General features: G+C 39.1%; 1 protein-coding gene across 1 annotated transcript in view; it reads right to left on the bottom strand.

Annotated features, from left to right (window-relative positions):
* The window catches only part of csmd1a (CUB and Sushi multiple domains 1a), a 603,150-nt gene that overhangs the window by 115,305 nt on the left and 472,176 nt on the right, over window positions 1-15,669 (bottom strand). Inside the window, exon 31 of the mRNA XM_066678438.1 lies at window positions 1,874-1,990. Within this exon, the coding sequence (XP_066534535.1) occupies window positions 1,874-1,990 (117 nt within the window). The remainder of the gene's footprint in view (window positions 1-1,873; window positions 1,991-15,669) is intronic.

Raw genomic sequence — 15,669 nt, 5'->3', positions numbered from 1 at the left:
GCAGGGGCAGGCAACCAAACACTGCTGCGTTGAAAATTTCAATAAATTTAATTTTAAAGCTAAAATGTTGAGCGATGTGGTTCCTGTGGTTCGTCATGCTTTCTAGTCATAAATAGGTGGGCCTTGAGATGGAAAAGAGCATCCCTGGTATAACCCATATTGCCAAGCCTGCACATAAAGACATGGACACAATATGAGTGGGCATATCTTTATTTATTGCAAATCTAATTATTCTTATTATGCACCATACCCTTCCTTCAACAGTTAAACAGGTTTTGATTGCGTGACTTTGTAAAGAAGTGGAACCAGTCACTTATTGTGAAATTATTTGGAAAGCATTTACTCTCAATATGGCGTCTGTATGGGTATGGGTGCCTACATACTAGCCAACACTAGGAGCTTTAAAGTACCTACGCTTCATGATTAGTGAATTTATGCAGATTATTACATATGTGCATGATTTCTGCACATTCCTTCCAACAGTATATGCAGATTAGTGTACTGATATATAGCTTTGAGTAAAACAGGAGCTCCAAATGGGAAAAATCCAGATGGCCCTGCTTAACTCATCTCACATTGTAATGACCATATGTCACTGATCCTTATATTCTACTGTTCTTCAGGCACTAGCACTACTGTGTTATGCCTGTAATGTAAGTACACAAAGCACACTGTGCACCACATCCTTGACCTCAGGTCAACACTAAAGCTCTGGGGGGCTGCCAGAGGTCACACATACATGGTGAAAGGGGGGTAAGCGGGCAAATACAAACCCAGGGTGGTAAGTGGTGGGCCGGCAGGAAGCCACGGCCCAGGTGAAGATGACTTTATTATCTCGTCCTTAATTAGATGTTTGCCCTCGCCTCCAGCCCAAGCCCCACAGAAAATGGCCCAAGGGGAGCTAGCCCAGCTTCTGTGTAAATATCAGAGCGAGTGGATTTCCTGACCGCCTGCAGGCTTGCCATCTGTAAAGTTCAGCCAACTGAGCTTTACTTTACACACTCATAATAAACACAAGCCGTTTTTTTGTCATTGCTTTTATCATTTTGTATGGGAAACATGAAAGCATGTCCTGCCTGCTAGCCAGTGAGGGACTGTAATTATATTAAAGCTAAAATTAAAACACTTTGTGTTGGATTAGCTTTACCAGAAGTGCTTCTATTGTGGTCTTTTAAATTATATCTTCTAAGAAATCTGATAAAATACAATGCATCTAATTATCACACACAAGTGACTTGAGTAAACTTCCACCGTTCATTGTATTTAGTTGCAGAAAATATAGATATGATTCTAAAATGGTAAAACTATACAACCAATAATTAAAGTAATTTAAATAAAATTATATGTTTGATATAATCATATTCCAAAACTTCAGATTTATTCTGAAGGCCTTATGAAAATTCACGTAAATAGACAAGTACTTTTACATTGTCTATTACATTTTTAAATTGCCTATTTAACATTTTTTTTCTTTTCTTTTGTATATAAAACTTCTATCATATATTTTTTACTTATACCACATTACCATGAACATAGAATGGGAGATGATTTTTGGTCATTTCTGTGCAAAAATTGTAGTTCTGTTAAAGTGCAAAACATAGTTATCTATAACACTATTAAAGTCCTTCAAAGACTGGAATATCCACAGAGTCTACTTACGTTGGAAAAAACCACACTCATACACAGCCAGTCATAACATTTGGACCATCTCCTTGTTTATACAATCAGTATTTATTCTCTCAGCTCCACTGACCACAGAGGAGCACTTTGTTGTTCTACAATTACAGACTGAAGTCCATCTGTTGTTCTGCATACTTTGTTTGTCCCCTTTCACCCACATTGTTTACCAGCTCCAGAGCCTATATTTACTCACCAAACTCTCCAGAGACGGTGATGTAGTAAGAGCAGGTCTGGCCTGTAGTGTAGTTGTGTGGATAGTTGGGAGACAGCACGACCCCCTCTGACCCTGTGTACTGACCACCACATGGAGCTGAAAGAAAAGAGAAAGAGAAAAAACTTTTTAACAGCCATGGCTTACCACCCAATATGTCACAACACAGAGCTCCTACACGTCTGGTGCTGATGTATTCCTAATACCATAGTACGAGTAGATTTCAGTTTGGAGACCATTAAGATGCAAAATTACTAGGCCAGTAAGGAAGCTAATTTCATCATGATGACCACTTAGTCTGTCTTGTGCTAAAACCCTATGCTTTAGGCTTATCTTTATGCGCCACGTTAAAACTGTTCAGATTCCTTGAATGTCCAATTTCACTCATTTTACAGAGTCAACTTTAGAGACCATTTATTACTATTATTTAAAAAAAAATCCAAACCCCATATAAAGTGATGTCCTAAATTGCACTTGTCAGCAAGAAAGAATGAGTCACTTTTGCAATTCAGTGTTTTTTTTTTCTTCTTCGCAATAGTTATTAATTTATATAATAAATTGTAATTTGCACACAATTTACTTCAAGGACCCTTCACAGCTTAAGTACTTCCACTGAGGTCTGATCTCAGCACAGTTCAGTTCTAATCATTCTCCAAGAACAATGTAGCGCATTATATACCAGTAATATTATATCAATGCAGCCTGTACCCAACAGTCCATGTCACTCTGAAACACACACAGGATAAAGGACGTCAATAATATCAGCCTGCAAAATGTACTTACCATTGTTTGTTTAGCTTTAACATTGATTTAATGTGTAATTAGCTTTGTGTCAGTGCTGCTGAAATGACCAACAATTAAACCATCACAATCGCTCGACCAAATCCCAGGGAGAGCAAGCCACAGCCAGTGATGGCTTTCTAAGTAATATTGATCATTAACCCTTAGAGGTGTACTGGCATTATTGGTGTGTTATTATACATCTGGCTGATATTAGAGTATCACACGCACACAAACAAAGCCGTGCAGTGAGATGTAGTGCCGCCTGGAGGTTGAGAAATTAAAACAGGCATTGGACGTGGATTTAACAGAAACTCACCCACTGCCTGAATATCGAATATTCGCCCTAAAAATGATATTCAGGACAGGCCCTACTTGACTACCTAACGGCTCAATCGTTTTATGGCTAAAACATTACACTCACTAGACTCAAGCTGTGAGTGAATAAACAATTTTTTGCCAGTTCCTGAAAGCCTCTTAAAGAGCTAAAACAAAATACAACAAGTGTTGAAAGTGTATACACCTGTACTTATAGTTCTGTTGTAAAGAATCCATATAAATGTAAATTTTAACAAATTCAAATTCCTTAAAAACCCACTGTGACCCTCAACTGGATAAACGGTTAAAGACATGAATGAATGAATGAATGAATGAATGAATGAATGAATAATACAAGTCTTAAAGTTAGTTTGTAATGATGCCTTCTAAATTATTAATGCTTATTTTGTTTCAGAATAGTAAAACAAAGAATATCAATAGGATTAAAAAAGAAAAAACATAAACAGAAAAAGACTGCGACCCTGAATTGGATAAGCGGTTACAGATAATGAATGAATGAATGAATGAATAAACAGAAAAAGGAAAATAAACTGATAAGTAAAGGAAAATTGATTAAAAAATATTAGATGTAGACATAGAAGTCTCAGTAGACTGAAGCAAGTTAAAGCTTGGAAAATGCTACACTGTGAAGCATGGCTAAGTGCTGGAGCATAAGGGTTTATTGTTTCTCTTCTACAGAAAATCAAACATTCATTTTAAAAAGCTTACAGGACACTAGACCCTGCTTTTAGCTTGTAAGATATCTACTGCAGCTTTTGCCTACATATAGGTCTACAATCAGAAGGTAATTCATTAAAAAAGTAAAATACACGAACAAACAGCATGGTTTGATATATTGATTAATAAGACGCTTCCAGGATCTCTTGAAAATGAAAATATTAATTTGTAAACATGGTTACAACATTAAGCTGGGCATACACTGTGATTTAAACCTCAACTAAACTACAGAATCTGACAGAATTTCAACTTCGTAGGCCGATGTTTGATGTGCAGTGTGAGGGTGGAACAGGTGTTTAACTGCCAAAATGAACAACAAATGGAATGGCCGTTTGCATGAGCTTAGTTCTGATGTCAGACATTTTGGTAGCTGTTTTTGCAGTTTGAGCATGTCACAAGCAGATTTACTGATGTCGTTACCTCAAAACAACGTTCTATGTGCAATATCTTAAACAACAACAAGAGAAATGAAGACAAACATGTTTTTGGACAACGCCAATGTAGTCAGCATATGTGCACTACATGGCCAAAAATATGTTCATTCTACATTTGCTGGTAAATCAAGGGGTGGGGGGGGCAGTGGACAGTTTGGCACAAGGCTAAAAAGACAGAGTTTCTGAGCATTTCTGTAATTCTGGATGATTACTTTTGTGCAATCTGCCTCCTAGGATCGATTCCTAGGATTCAGGCAGTACACAGTGGTCAATTCAAACATGTAATCTGAGTTCTCATCCAAGCATAAGGTTGGTGTCTGCAAGACATTTCTTGGGAGTTTGTAGGAAGTAACTTACATCTAGCAGAGGAGACTGAATCTGGGAGTCAGCCAGATTCTGTCAGGAGTCAAATATATTTTACTGATGTGTTAGAGGTTATTTCTATGCTTACTGTGCTGTAGAACCAATCAACATGTAAAGATTGGAGCTAGGACTGCCCACTGACACTGACTAATGATGTTGACAGATTTATTTATATATTTCAAATTGCATAGTATTTTATATATATATATATATATATATATATATATATATATATATATATATATATATATAAGGAATATGCATGGTTAAATATAAATATTTTGATTTGATGTATTAAAGCCTCTATTTCAAAATTAAATAATTATTTCCAACATTTAATTTGTTAATTCATAAATATATATATATAATAAGATATATATATATAAGATAATATATATAAGATTTATATAAAAAATCTTTGTGACATTATTATATTAAATTAATAATGTTACAATTTTATTTACAACAAACAGAATCAAAATAATCACGGGTAATAAATACAGACGGAATAAAGACAGAACTAACTAAACATAGTTAAACAAAGACAGATAGGGAAGAGCCATGAACCGGGGTAGACACGTGTGAACAGAAAGACCGTGAAACACACATCTACACACAGAACACCAGACAAAGGAGCACTCAAACTACAGGGGTATATCAGGACAAGACAAACAAGGAACACCTGGAGACAATAATGAGACAGAGGCAGGACTAAGGCGGGACAAGTGCGGAGACAGGAACAAACAGAGCCATGTGCTACTCTCTGTGACACAGAAAATCACACCTCATTTGCTATTTCCACCATTCCCACCACTCTGGCTTAAACTGCCAAACAAACCAAGAACACGGAAACTGGAAAAGTAAGTAAAATAATGCTTAAAAAGCAGTGACAGGAGTGAACGCTGATGTTACTGATTTCAGAAGAAATATTGGTTGCACTGGTATTTACTTTCGATAACTTTGCTTTTTGTATTTGCTAATTTTCAGAATGGAGGACACAATCTGCAAATAGTTTTTTAGTCATGACTTTGTGATACAAGACTCCTGAGACTCCAGCTGTACATACACCGTTCTTCTAACTGTTCTAACAGTCCAGCACTGCGATTTACTGATGCAACTGGAGAGTTTCTCTTTGAGAAACCACTCTCAGCTTCAGCTTCCTGTGCTGGATCTCAAATCCCTGGTTAGCCCAGGTTGTCATTTTCTTTCAGACCATGAGAACCCTGGACTATGACCCCCTTTCCCTCACTCATGCTCTCTCTCCCTCTCTCCTATTTCTTTCATTCCCCCACCCTCTGCTCTTTGCTACAATGATCTTCAATTGAGATTCCCAGCACATCAGGCCTTTGCTAAGCCTCTGGGCTCTGGCATCCACTGGTCTGCTCCTTCATCTGCTCACAATGCCTCCGTGAGCACAAGGTGGAGGGGGGCTGGGTGGGGGCTGAGGGTTGGATGGATGGGAAAAAAAAAGTTAGGTGTGTCAGGGATGCAGCTGAGGTTTCTGGTCTTCTGCATATCAAACTCTCTCCTGCACCTTTGATCACATCACCTTCACCCATGCTCTCCATGAAAAGATGTGTGTGATAGACACACACCGGGAATGTAGATACACTTTCACCCTAAAGACCTTTACACATGTAATCACATTCATATTCATGTGACTTAGCTGGAAGTCAAAACATGCACACATTTGCAAAAGTCTAAACAGCCTATACGGACTTCAAATAAGTATTCAAAACATGTGTTCCTTTGACATGCTAGAACAACCCGGAAAAACTGCTGTGGAAGTGGCTGACACTATAGACATATATGTGAAAAATTAACATTTTAGACCACCTTGCAGTATCTGGTCAATTTTCTCCAATCTTCCATTTACCAGCAGCTCATCATCATCATCATTATCATTCAATTCATCATTATATTCAATATTAAAGGTTATTTAAACAGTACCATTACACAGCAGTCCTATAATACAGAAGTGGTGCCTTGCTTGAACGAAGCACTATGCCTTGCAAACCTATCCATTTCAACAATGAATCTCAATCAGTGACAGACTTGCTTTTTGAGTGTTCCAGCACAAGCAGAATGGATAGATACACTACATGTCCAAGCTTAGAGACACACGATCTTCTATTTATTCAGATATCAAGGAGGTCCAACCTTTGATACCTCTAATCTTCTCCAAAGGCTTTTCAATAAACATTGGAACATTGCTATGAGGATTTTAATTAAACATTATGAAGGTCAGTTACTAATGTTTGATGATAAGATATGGAACATAAATGCCACTCAAACTCAGTCCACAGGTATTGGAGTGGGCTCCATCATTATAGAAAATGCAGTTGCAATACTGCACATGCTACAGTGGGTTTTATAGCCCTCTGACACATGGCATTGATCGTGGTAACCTAATTCTCATGTGTGGCCGCTCCAGAACATTTTATTGTAATTGTAATGCATTTCAATATAGATTACAATTTTTTTGACCACAACGCCTGTGTCAGCATTTAGAACTTAAGAAGTTAGTACTTCAACTCAGGTATGCTTAATTGCTTAATGACCTTCACACCCTGTTTATTAAGTGACTGTCCCATACTATCTTAACGAACAATAACTTGGGTGAATCATCCATTTTCCACTGCGGTTTTTCTGGTTTATTTTTTTTGTTTACTTTTTATTTAAAAAGCTCAGCTTTGACTATAGCGTTTACAGTAATGTGTCTACGCAGGGAACTTTCTAATTAAGTTTATTTCCTTGTTAATGCTTAGATTAATTCATTCATTCATAACTGCTTATCCAATTCAGGGTCACGGTGGGTCCAGAGCCTACCTGGAATCATTGGGCGCAAGGCAGGAATACACCCTGGAGGGGGTGCCAGTCCTTCACAGGGCAACACACACACACCCCTACGGACACTTTTGAGTCGCCAATCCACCTACCAACGTGTGTTTTTGGACTGTGGGAGGAAACCGGAGCACCCGGAGGAAACCCACACGGACACGGGGAGAACACACCAACTCCTCACAGACAGTCACCCGGAGCGGGAATCGAACCCACAACCTCCAGGCCTCTGGAGCTGTGTGACTGTGACACTACCTGCTGCGCCACCGTGCCGCCCTAATGCTTAGATAAATCATTTAATAATATTCTTTTATGCCATCAAGTAGCTCTAAATAAAGACAAACTTGTCTGTGAAGATTTGTAGTTATCACTGACAGCTAACATGGTGTAAAATTATGGTGCATAAGCCTTATTTAAGCTTGGGCTGTACGGAAGATATGCGTATTAAAATTGATTTGAGGGACTAAGGACTAAGGATCAATCACTTAAATAATCTAACGATGTCAAACTGGTTCTTACATGCACATATTAGCTAGAGAATGTTCTTAGTTTAGTCATAGTTACCACTCCTAAACAATATTATTAAAGCAAATCAACATTTTTTTTTTGTATAATAATTTTTACAACTGATGATGTCGCAAAGCAGCTTTACAGAATTAGTAACAGTGGCTCAGGAAGCCCCAGGGGAGAAAGCCAAAGGCGACTTTGGCAAGGAATAACTCATTACAACGTCAAGGCTGGAGGAAGAAACCTTGGCAGGAACCAAGACTCACAAGTGGGACCCACCCTCATCTGTTCTATAGACTATAGTGTAGTAATATTATAGTATTGATGTAAGAGTAATTGAAGTAATGAGGGTTTATATAATAATAATCATCATAATAGTGATAATTGCATCAATCCCAGACAATAGTAATTACAATACTGTTGGAAGCATCAGTCTGTCTGTTAATGATCCGTGTCCATTTGTACTTCAGTGTAACTAGTGATGGTGGGTAAAGGCGAGTGGTCAGAGGCTGGTAACAGTAGCTGGAGGGTGTTGCTGTTTTGTCATGTTTCTTTGTTTCAATTTTGTGTTTAGCCATATGCTCTCATTTGATGTCCGTCACCACAGTTATGTGATTGAGCTCACAGGTGTAACCCATTGTCTCCTGTTATTTAAGCTTTGTGATGGTTGTTGTTCATGTGCAGTCCTTCATGTAATAATTATGTGAAGTTTCTTCATGCTATTCTCTGATTGCACGTTAGTTAGTGATCTCTGTTTATCCCTGTACATCTGTCCACCCATCATGATATCAACAACAATACATCAGGGAGGGGAAATTATTTATCTAAATGTTTCCTGCTCTCATTCCTGACAAAAATGACAGCACAGTGGGGAAAAGCAACTTAGTATATTAATAAAGGTAGAAATGTCATGTCTAATAACTAAAATAGCATCTTCAAAAGTGTTCTGTACAAAGAAATGTCAACAGTGGCGACCACTTCTTTAAAGATGAATGGGCTGAAAAAGGGCAACATTGCAGCTCAACAGGTAGTGCTGCTCTCACACAGCTCCATGGTCACACAGCTCAGGACATTGTCTGTAAATAGGTCCCCTTGTGTCTGCATGGGTTCCCTCCGAGTGCTCCAGTCCAAAAACACATGTAGGTTGATGGACTGGCTGGTGGCTAGTCAAAAATGTAAAAAAAAAAATGTCCAATAAAGTTCTTAATCCCATATTCTCTTACTGTCTTTAGCCGGCTAGCCTGTGGCTACAATATGTGTTTTAATGGAGTCTTCTGTTTTTGTTTGTTTGCTTCTCTGTTTGTTTTCACCACATGAGCTAGAATTCATGGAGGTCAAACTGATGTAATTCAAAGGTCAGAATCTCGCTTACAAGCCAGAATTACTCAGACTAATTCCGAAGTACTAGTATGCAGGTAATTGTGGCAAGCATTTTGCAAAGCAATTATCCAATTGTAAAGGTGCACATGTCATACAGACTCATGTAGACACTCACTTTTCCATCAAATAATTATATGCAAGTTGTTTTTTTTTTTCCTCTTTTCAGTTACCATTAAGCGTGTGATGCCTTATGATGGACTGGTGCCTTGTCCAGGGTGTGTTCCTACCTTGCTACCAGTGATTCTGAGTAGGCTCTGAATTATAGCTGAACAATAAGTCAATATCAATATATATCACAATATAAAATTTTTCAATAACAATGATATAATTTTAAACGCATTTTCAATATTTCAATATACATTATTTTCAACATTTGTCACTGACTGACGCTCATTACAGGGCACTGTCATCAGTTCCGCGCACTCAATTAAAAATTTAGTTTAAAAATATTAATGCTGACAAAGCCAACAGGTTTATGTTTGTTGGCGAAGTCATGTTTCTTGTTTGTTCTTGCAAGTTTTTTAGTGGATTTTATACTGTTTGATATCGATATTGGAATTATAGTGAATCAACCAAAATTAAGAAATATATTGTGATATACATTTTGGCTATATCGTCAAGCCCTACTCTGAGCACACTGGGACAACAGTCTCTTTTTCACATCGCTGGGGTCTTTCTTTATTTGACTCTTTTATTCATTCATTCATTCATTATCTGTAACCGGTTATCCAGTTCAGGGTCGCGGGGTCCAGAGCCTACCTGGAATCATTGGGCGCAAGGTGGGAATACACCCTGGAGGGGGCGCCAGTCTTTCACAGGGAGACTCTTTTATTTATTATTTTAAAAGCCATACATAACAGAAAGTGACCAAAATAAAAGAAACCTTCTAGCTGAATTTGTCCTTGGCGTGTGCTTTAACAAAGCACGGGCTTCCTTTAATTACTTTCAAGAGCCTCTTACATTAAGGACGGGTTGGTTTTGTTTGACATTCTGTCCCCCGCCCCCCCTTTAGGTTATTCATCTTGATACTTCAGACTGCTTCCTCAGCCATATTAAATGGCCGTATTGAATAACATCGCTCTTCCTACTTACACAGTGACAAGACAGAACATCGACGCTAATAAAAGGAGCCAACGTAAGTTTTGCCATTAAAACTGGAAGCAGACCTCAGAGACTGAGTCTAGCAGACTTCTTCAAACCATTCAAACTGCAGATTGGTGCAAAACAGATTGTCTTGTTGCGTGTCGCTGTCCTTTTGATGCACGTTCATATTACAAAGCCCCATGAACCCAAATGTCAGTGGAACGAGCTGAGAGGTTTAGCCAATATTTATGTGAAGAGAGTGCAAGAAAATGGGACAAATTATTATCTCTGCTTCTGCTTCCAGATGAAAAAAAGAGCAACGGCAGCTGTCAACAAAGATCAAAATAATGTAACCTACATAGACTAATACAGAGCACAGACTGTAGAGGCTATTGCTGGATTTAGAGTTAACAATTGATCTGTTCTGTGGTAAAGGTGGTGAAGTATGGCACTGGTTATGTGCCCAGTGTTTTCTTATCCAGCGTGTCACAGTCTGTCACTGAGCACAGATTGGATCAGTGCTGCGCACACACACACACAATAACAGTGCACAGCCCCAGTGTGTGTGTGTATGTGTGTGTGTGTGTCTGTGTGCTGTTGCATAAGCACAGTTCACTGCAGGAGAGGTCTCTCCTCTTAAAGCTGCCAGGCAATTCATTATGTATTGTTAGCAGCAGGGGCCTTATGCAAACAGGTGGTGCCAACCCTTCACCCCCACCCCCAGCATAAATATAAGCCCCCAACAAACGCACAAGCAATATGTAAACATGAATATTGCATAGTGCAATTGAAGATTTTGACATCTGACACTCTTCAAAACCTCTCAAGGGCTATCAGTCAGAGTTGATTACATCAACCTCTAGCTGAAAACAGGAGAGAAGCTTAAGCTAAGCTTCAAGTAAATTTAGCAAATACCAAAAGAATATTTAGGAATATATTGTTTAAAAAACTAAAATATAAATAAAAAATAAATAAATAAATAAAAATTATACGTCTACTGGCATCTAAGCATTTTGTGAACATGTATTTATTCAAAGGAGAAAGTCTATAAATACAAATCCCATTGCAGAAAACTTGGGACACTATTTAAATACGCAATAAAAACTGAAAAATGATTTGTTTATTCCCGTGAACCTGTATTTAACAAAACAACAAAATGATGCCAGTGTTGTCAAAGATTAACTTAATTCTATCAGTTTGACATAAACAAATTTAGAATTTAATAATCGATGCCTGCAACCCACTCCAAACAAGCAAGGACTAAGGCATGTTTAACACCATTTCACATCATTCACTCATACATTCATTGAATGCAACCGCTTATCCAGTTCAGGGTCGTGCGACACACACAGCGACACATGCACACACATTCACTCGCACACTCACACCTACGGACACTTTTGAGTCGCCAATCCACATACCAACGTGTGTTTTTGGACTGAGGGAGGAAACCGGAGCACCCGGAGGAAACCCACGCGGACACAGGGAGAACACACCAACTCCTCACAGACAGTTACCCGGAGCAGGACTCAAACCCACAACCTCCAGGTCCCTGGAGTTGTGTGACTGCGACACTACCGCGCCACATCATGTTTTATTTGAACTGTACTTTTAAATAATTTGGGAACTGAATGTACTGATTGTTGCAGTTTTGTGATTTTAATTTTTACACCTTTCTTGCTGTATGCAAGACTTGAGCTGCTCAGCTGTTTGTGGTCACTGTTGTCTGATTCTTCTTTTCATGTCATACATTTTCAATAGGAGACAGATCTGGACTGCAGGCAGGACATTCAAGCCAACACTCTACAATGTGAATACTGTTGGAAAGTGATTAATTTCATATTAATTCTATATTTTATTCTGATTCTGTTATACTTTGTTTTAGGTTACTGTGAACTCTTTCAGAGTTATTTGTCTCTTCTCTGCATCGGTGTATCATCGATTTATAACCTTGATGCTTGGGGGGGGATAACATTTTCTATAATATGTGTTTGCTCCCACTGACGGTGGGAGAAAATAACCAAGTCGCGTCCAACAAACATCTCTGTTAAGTTTTCCATCTCTACTTTAAAATAAAACATCCTTACTCTCTTCACACGCATGTGAGTGTGTCTAATTCATTCTCAACAACCTCAGCCAACACCTCAATCCAACAATACAAAGCCTCTAAAAGACATCATCTTGATAGTAGCTTATGTCACTCTAAAATACAAATAAAAACCCCTGGATCAATGGAACCTTCACGTACCTGCAGATATCCTATGTCTGCAATGATGATCATCTCAATGATTCATATTTTTGCACTTTTCATTGATAACAGTCAGAACTGTCTTTTTTATCTTTGATAAATACAATTTGTTTCCACTGTCTTTCATTCCATCTCAGATGATTCAGGCCCAGAGGACTAAATGTTTCCCTCTTTGCATAATACAGTTTCAGGTTGCATTTCTTGATGCAGCAGCAGAGTGTGCTGAGTGACGACAATTTTCCAAATCACACCCGATGTGTCTATGTCCATCATGGTAACACGATGGTCTCTCCAACAAGACCGCCTGAGGGCCTCATAGCCACGCAAACTCAGCAGCGGTTTCCACAATTTACGCACCAATGTCCAGATTCCCTGAATTTTTTCAAGATATTATTTCTGTCTCTCATGAATTTTGGCACAATGTGGTAAACCATGACCCGTCACTACTTTTAAAGTCGTACAGCCTTTTTTATATTATCAGTGGAAATTCTGGAAATATTTTCTTTGTACATTTACCAGTTAAAAGCTCAAGGGATTGAACAATTTGCAGTATTTAATGTTTATTGCATTTTTAGTGTGTGTCACAACTTTCCTGACAATGGGGTTTGTGTGTGAGAAATTCATTATCCATGCAATGATTCTAAAAAGAGCTCTATACCTAAAAATGCCCACACCCACTCCTAGGACAATTATTAAGAAGTGTCAAACAACCAGAGCTGCAGTGGAAGATGGACCTGCCTGGAACATGATGCAGGTTTACTTTCTGCTCCCCTATGGCTGGAGAAGCAAACATTTCTTCAAGAATCAAGGTTGAAGCCTGAAGCAGTTTGGGGTCATCAAGGCTTTTAAGCCTACAGTCAGATGAGTTGAAAAGTTGGCAGCAAACTCTTTGGCAAAAAACATACTAGGTGGCTTTGGCTTTAAGAAAGAAAGATGATTATATATATATATAAACAAACAACCAAAAGAAAACCCCAGTCTGGTAGAAGATCTGATGTTTTGAGTTTGTTTTTCTCCAAGGCCCAGAGAACACTGATAGGATATATAGCATTGTGTCTCTCTATGAATTACCAGGACATTTCAAAAGAAAAATCTGTCTGCCTCTGCCAAAAAGCTGAAACTGGGTCATGGCTGGATTTTCCAGCAGGACAATGATCCACACACATCCAAATCCACAAAAATGGCTGACTGACCACAGAATCAAACTTTTGACATGAACATCCCTGTCCTACAACCAGTGAAACCTCCCATCTCTCTATATGCTCTTCATTTGGGTGCGCTGAATAAGTGCATTAGTGATTAGACATGTGTTAGTACATATGTTAGCTAAAAATAAGTCTCTAAGTAATCTGCTATAATTACAGTCTGTAAATTCCAATATGAGACCAATAATAATAATAATAAATACTATATGGCCAAGGGTTTATGGACATCTACCAATCAATTAGGGGAGTTAACAGGGGGCTTGTTCCTCTTTGCTGGAGCAAAAGCTTCTAAATTTTTGGGAAAGCTCAGGTACTGCTGTTGGATTCTAGATCACAAGAGCCATTACAAGTCATCCCAAATGGTCCATGCGTGGTCCATAAATCACTGCTCCACAATCCAATGCTGGAGGGGCTTCGCTTTGAGCATTTAAACATGGTTTAGCTCATGTGCAGCAGCTCATCCAGAGTGCCCCAATTTATGTCAGGCTTTTCTACTGAGATGATACCTTTTTGAGGACAAAAAGTAGTTGCATTTACACAAGAATTGTCATAAAACATATTTAATGCTGTGTAATATCCCCATTTTTGGCAAATAACATATTGACCACTGACCATATGTTACAGGTAGAGAGAGGATACTGGTCAGAGGGAGAAAGCCCCGCTCATTTCTGAATATGAGTGGAAAGACTTGCTTGCTTCAATTTCCAGATTCAAAATGTATTATTCGCTGATTTAACAAGTTGTTGTTATTGATTTATGGATTTATTTATGCACTTTTCTCATAACAGTTGGGCAGGCGGTCAATGGGCTTGATGCCATTGGTCAGCAGTGTGCTGTTTGTGTCCAGATCCAGCACTCCATGTGTTCAACCCTCACATGAGCTTTATGACAACAGATGCAGCACCACCTGACCCACTCTCATCTAGGGAGAGATAAGGGGGGAGAGAGAGGAGAGAGAGAGAGAGAGAGAGAGAGAGAGAGAGAGAGAGAGAGAGAGAGAGAGAGAGAACCAACAGTGGCACAGTGCTGCTGTATTCCCACCGTTTAATCAGAGAACGCTGCACATGAAACCACGGACGGAAGAGTGGATGAGTCTCTAAATCTAAAATCGCTCTTCTGTCTGCGTGCTACTGTTCCCCAGTCCTGCCCTCAGTCAGCCTCTGGGAGGCGCCATTCCACCGCACTGGGCCCCCCCATACACACCCACTCACACACACCCCAACCCACTCACACACAGCCATGGAAGATTCCTCATTCACCGGCACTGAGACAGTCTTTTAGTTACTATGGAAACGAATAAAAGATCTGTTTGGGTAAGAGGAGCTGAGGAAAAAAGGAAAAAAAAAAGGTTGGGTTGGGGGGTGTGGGGATCCTTCATTATTTAAAGGAATCTCACCCTTTTCTAATTAGTTTTGTCTAAAAGCCCAAGGAAGTGGCTCAGAATGCATCAGCATTCTAAAAGTAGGGGATGGAGGTCGGGGGGGGAGAGAGAGAGAGAGAGAGAGAGAGTGAGAGAGAGAATCACAGCCATGAAATGTCCACTTGCTTCTCATTAGGCTGTAAGTCTAAAAGTAAAAGCTTTGTCTCATGTACCTCATTAGCCATGAGTAATATTAAAACATATCAATGAAATATCATTGATGGCCTTTGCTGTTATAACTGGGTAAAGTTTGGCCTTGTATGGACCCCTTATTGATTTTTTGCCTAGAACATGCAGACTCCCATCAAAGCCTCAGTCATGACTAGGAAATAGAGCTGGAAAACACACACACACACACACACACAGGCGAGAAATGTCTTTGGATGAGAACGTGAGAACATTAGGAAGGTTTTTCCTCCCCTCTCTATCCAGTCAGAGCTGGCCGTCACAGGAGCGGAGCT

The sequence above is a fragment of the Hoplias malabaricus genome, chromosome 8, assembly GCF_029633855.1.
Source record: "Hoplias malabaricus isolate fHopMal1 chromosome 8, fHopMal1.hap1, whole genome shotgun sequence".
NCBI classification, from domain to species: Eukaryota; Metazoa; Chordata; class Actinopteri; order Characiformes; family Erythrinidae; genus Hoplias; species Hoplias malabaricus.
The sequence above is the reverse complement of the archived record's forward strand: the minus strand, read 5'-3'. Positions and strand labels throughout refer to the sequence as shown.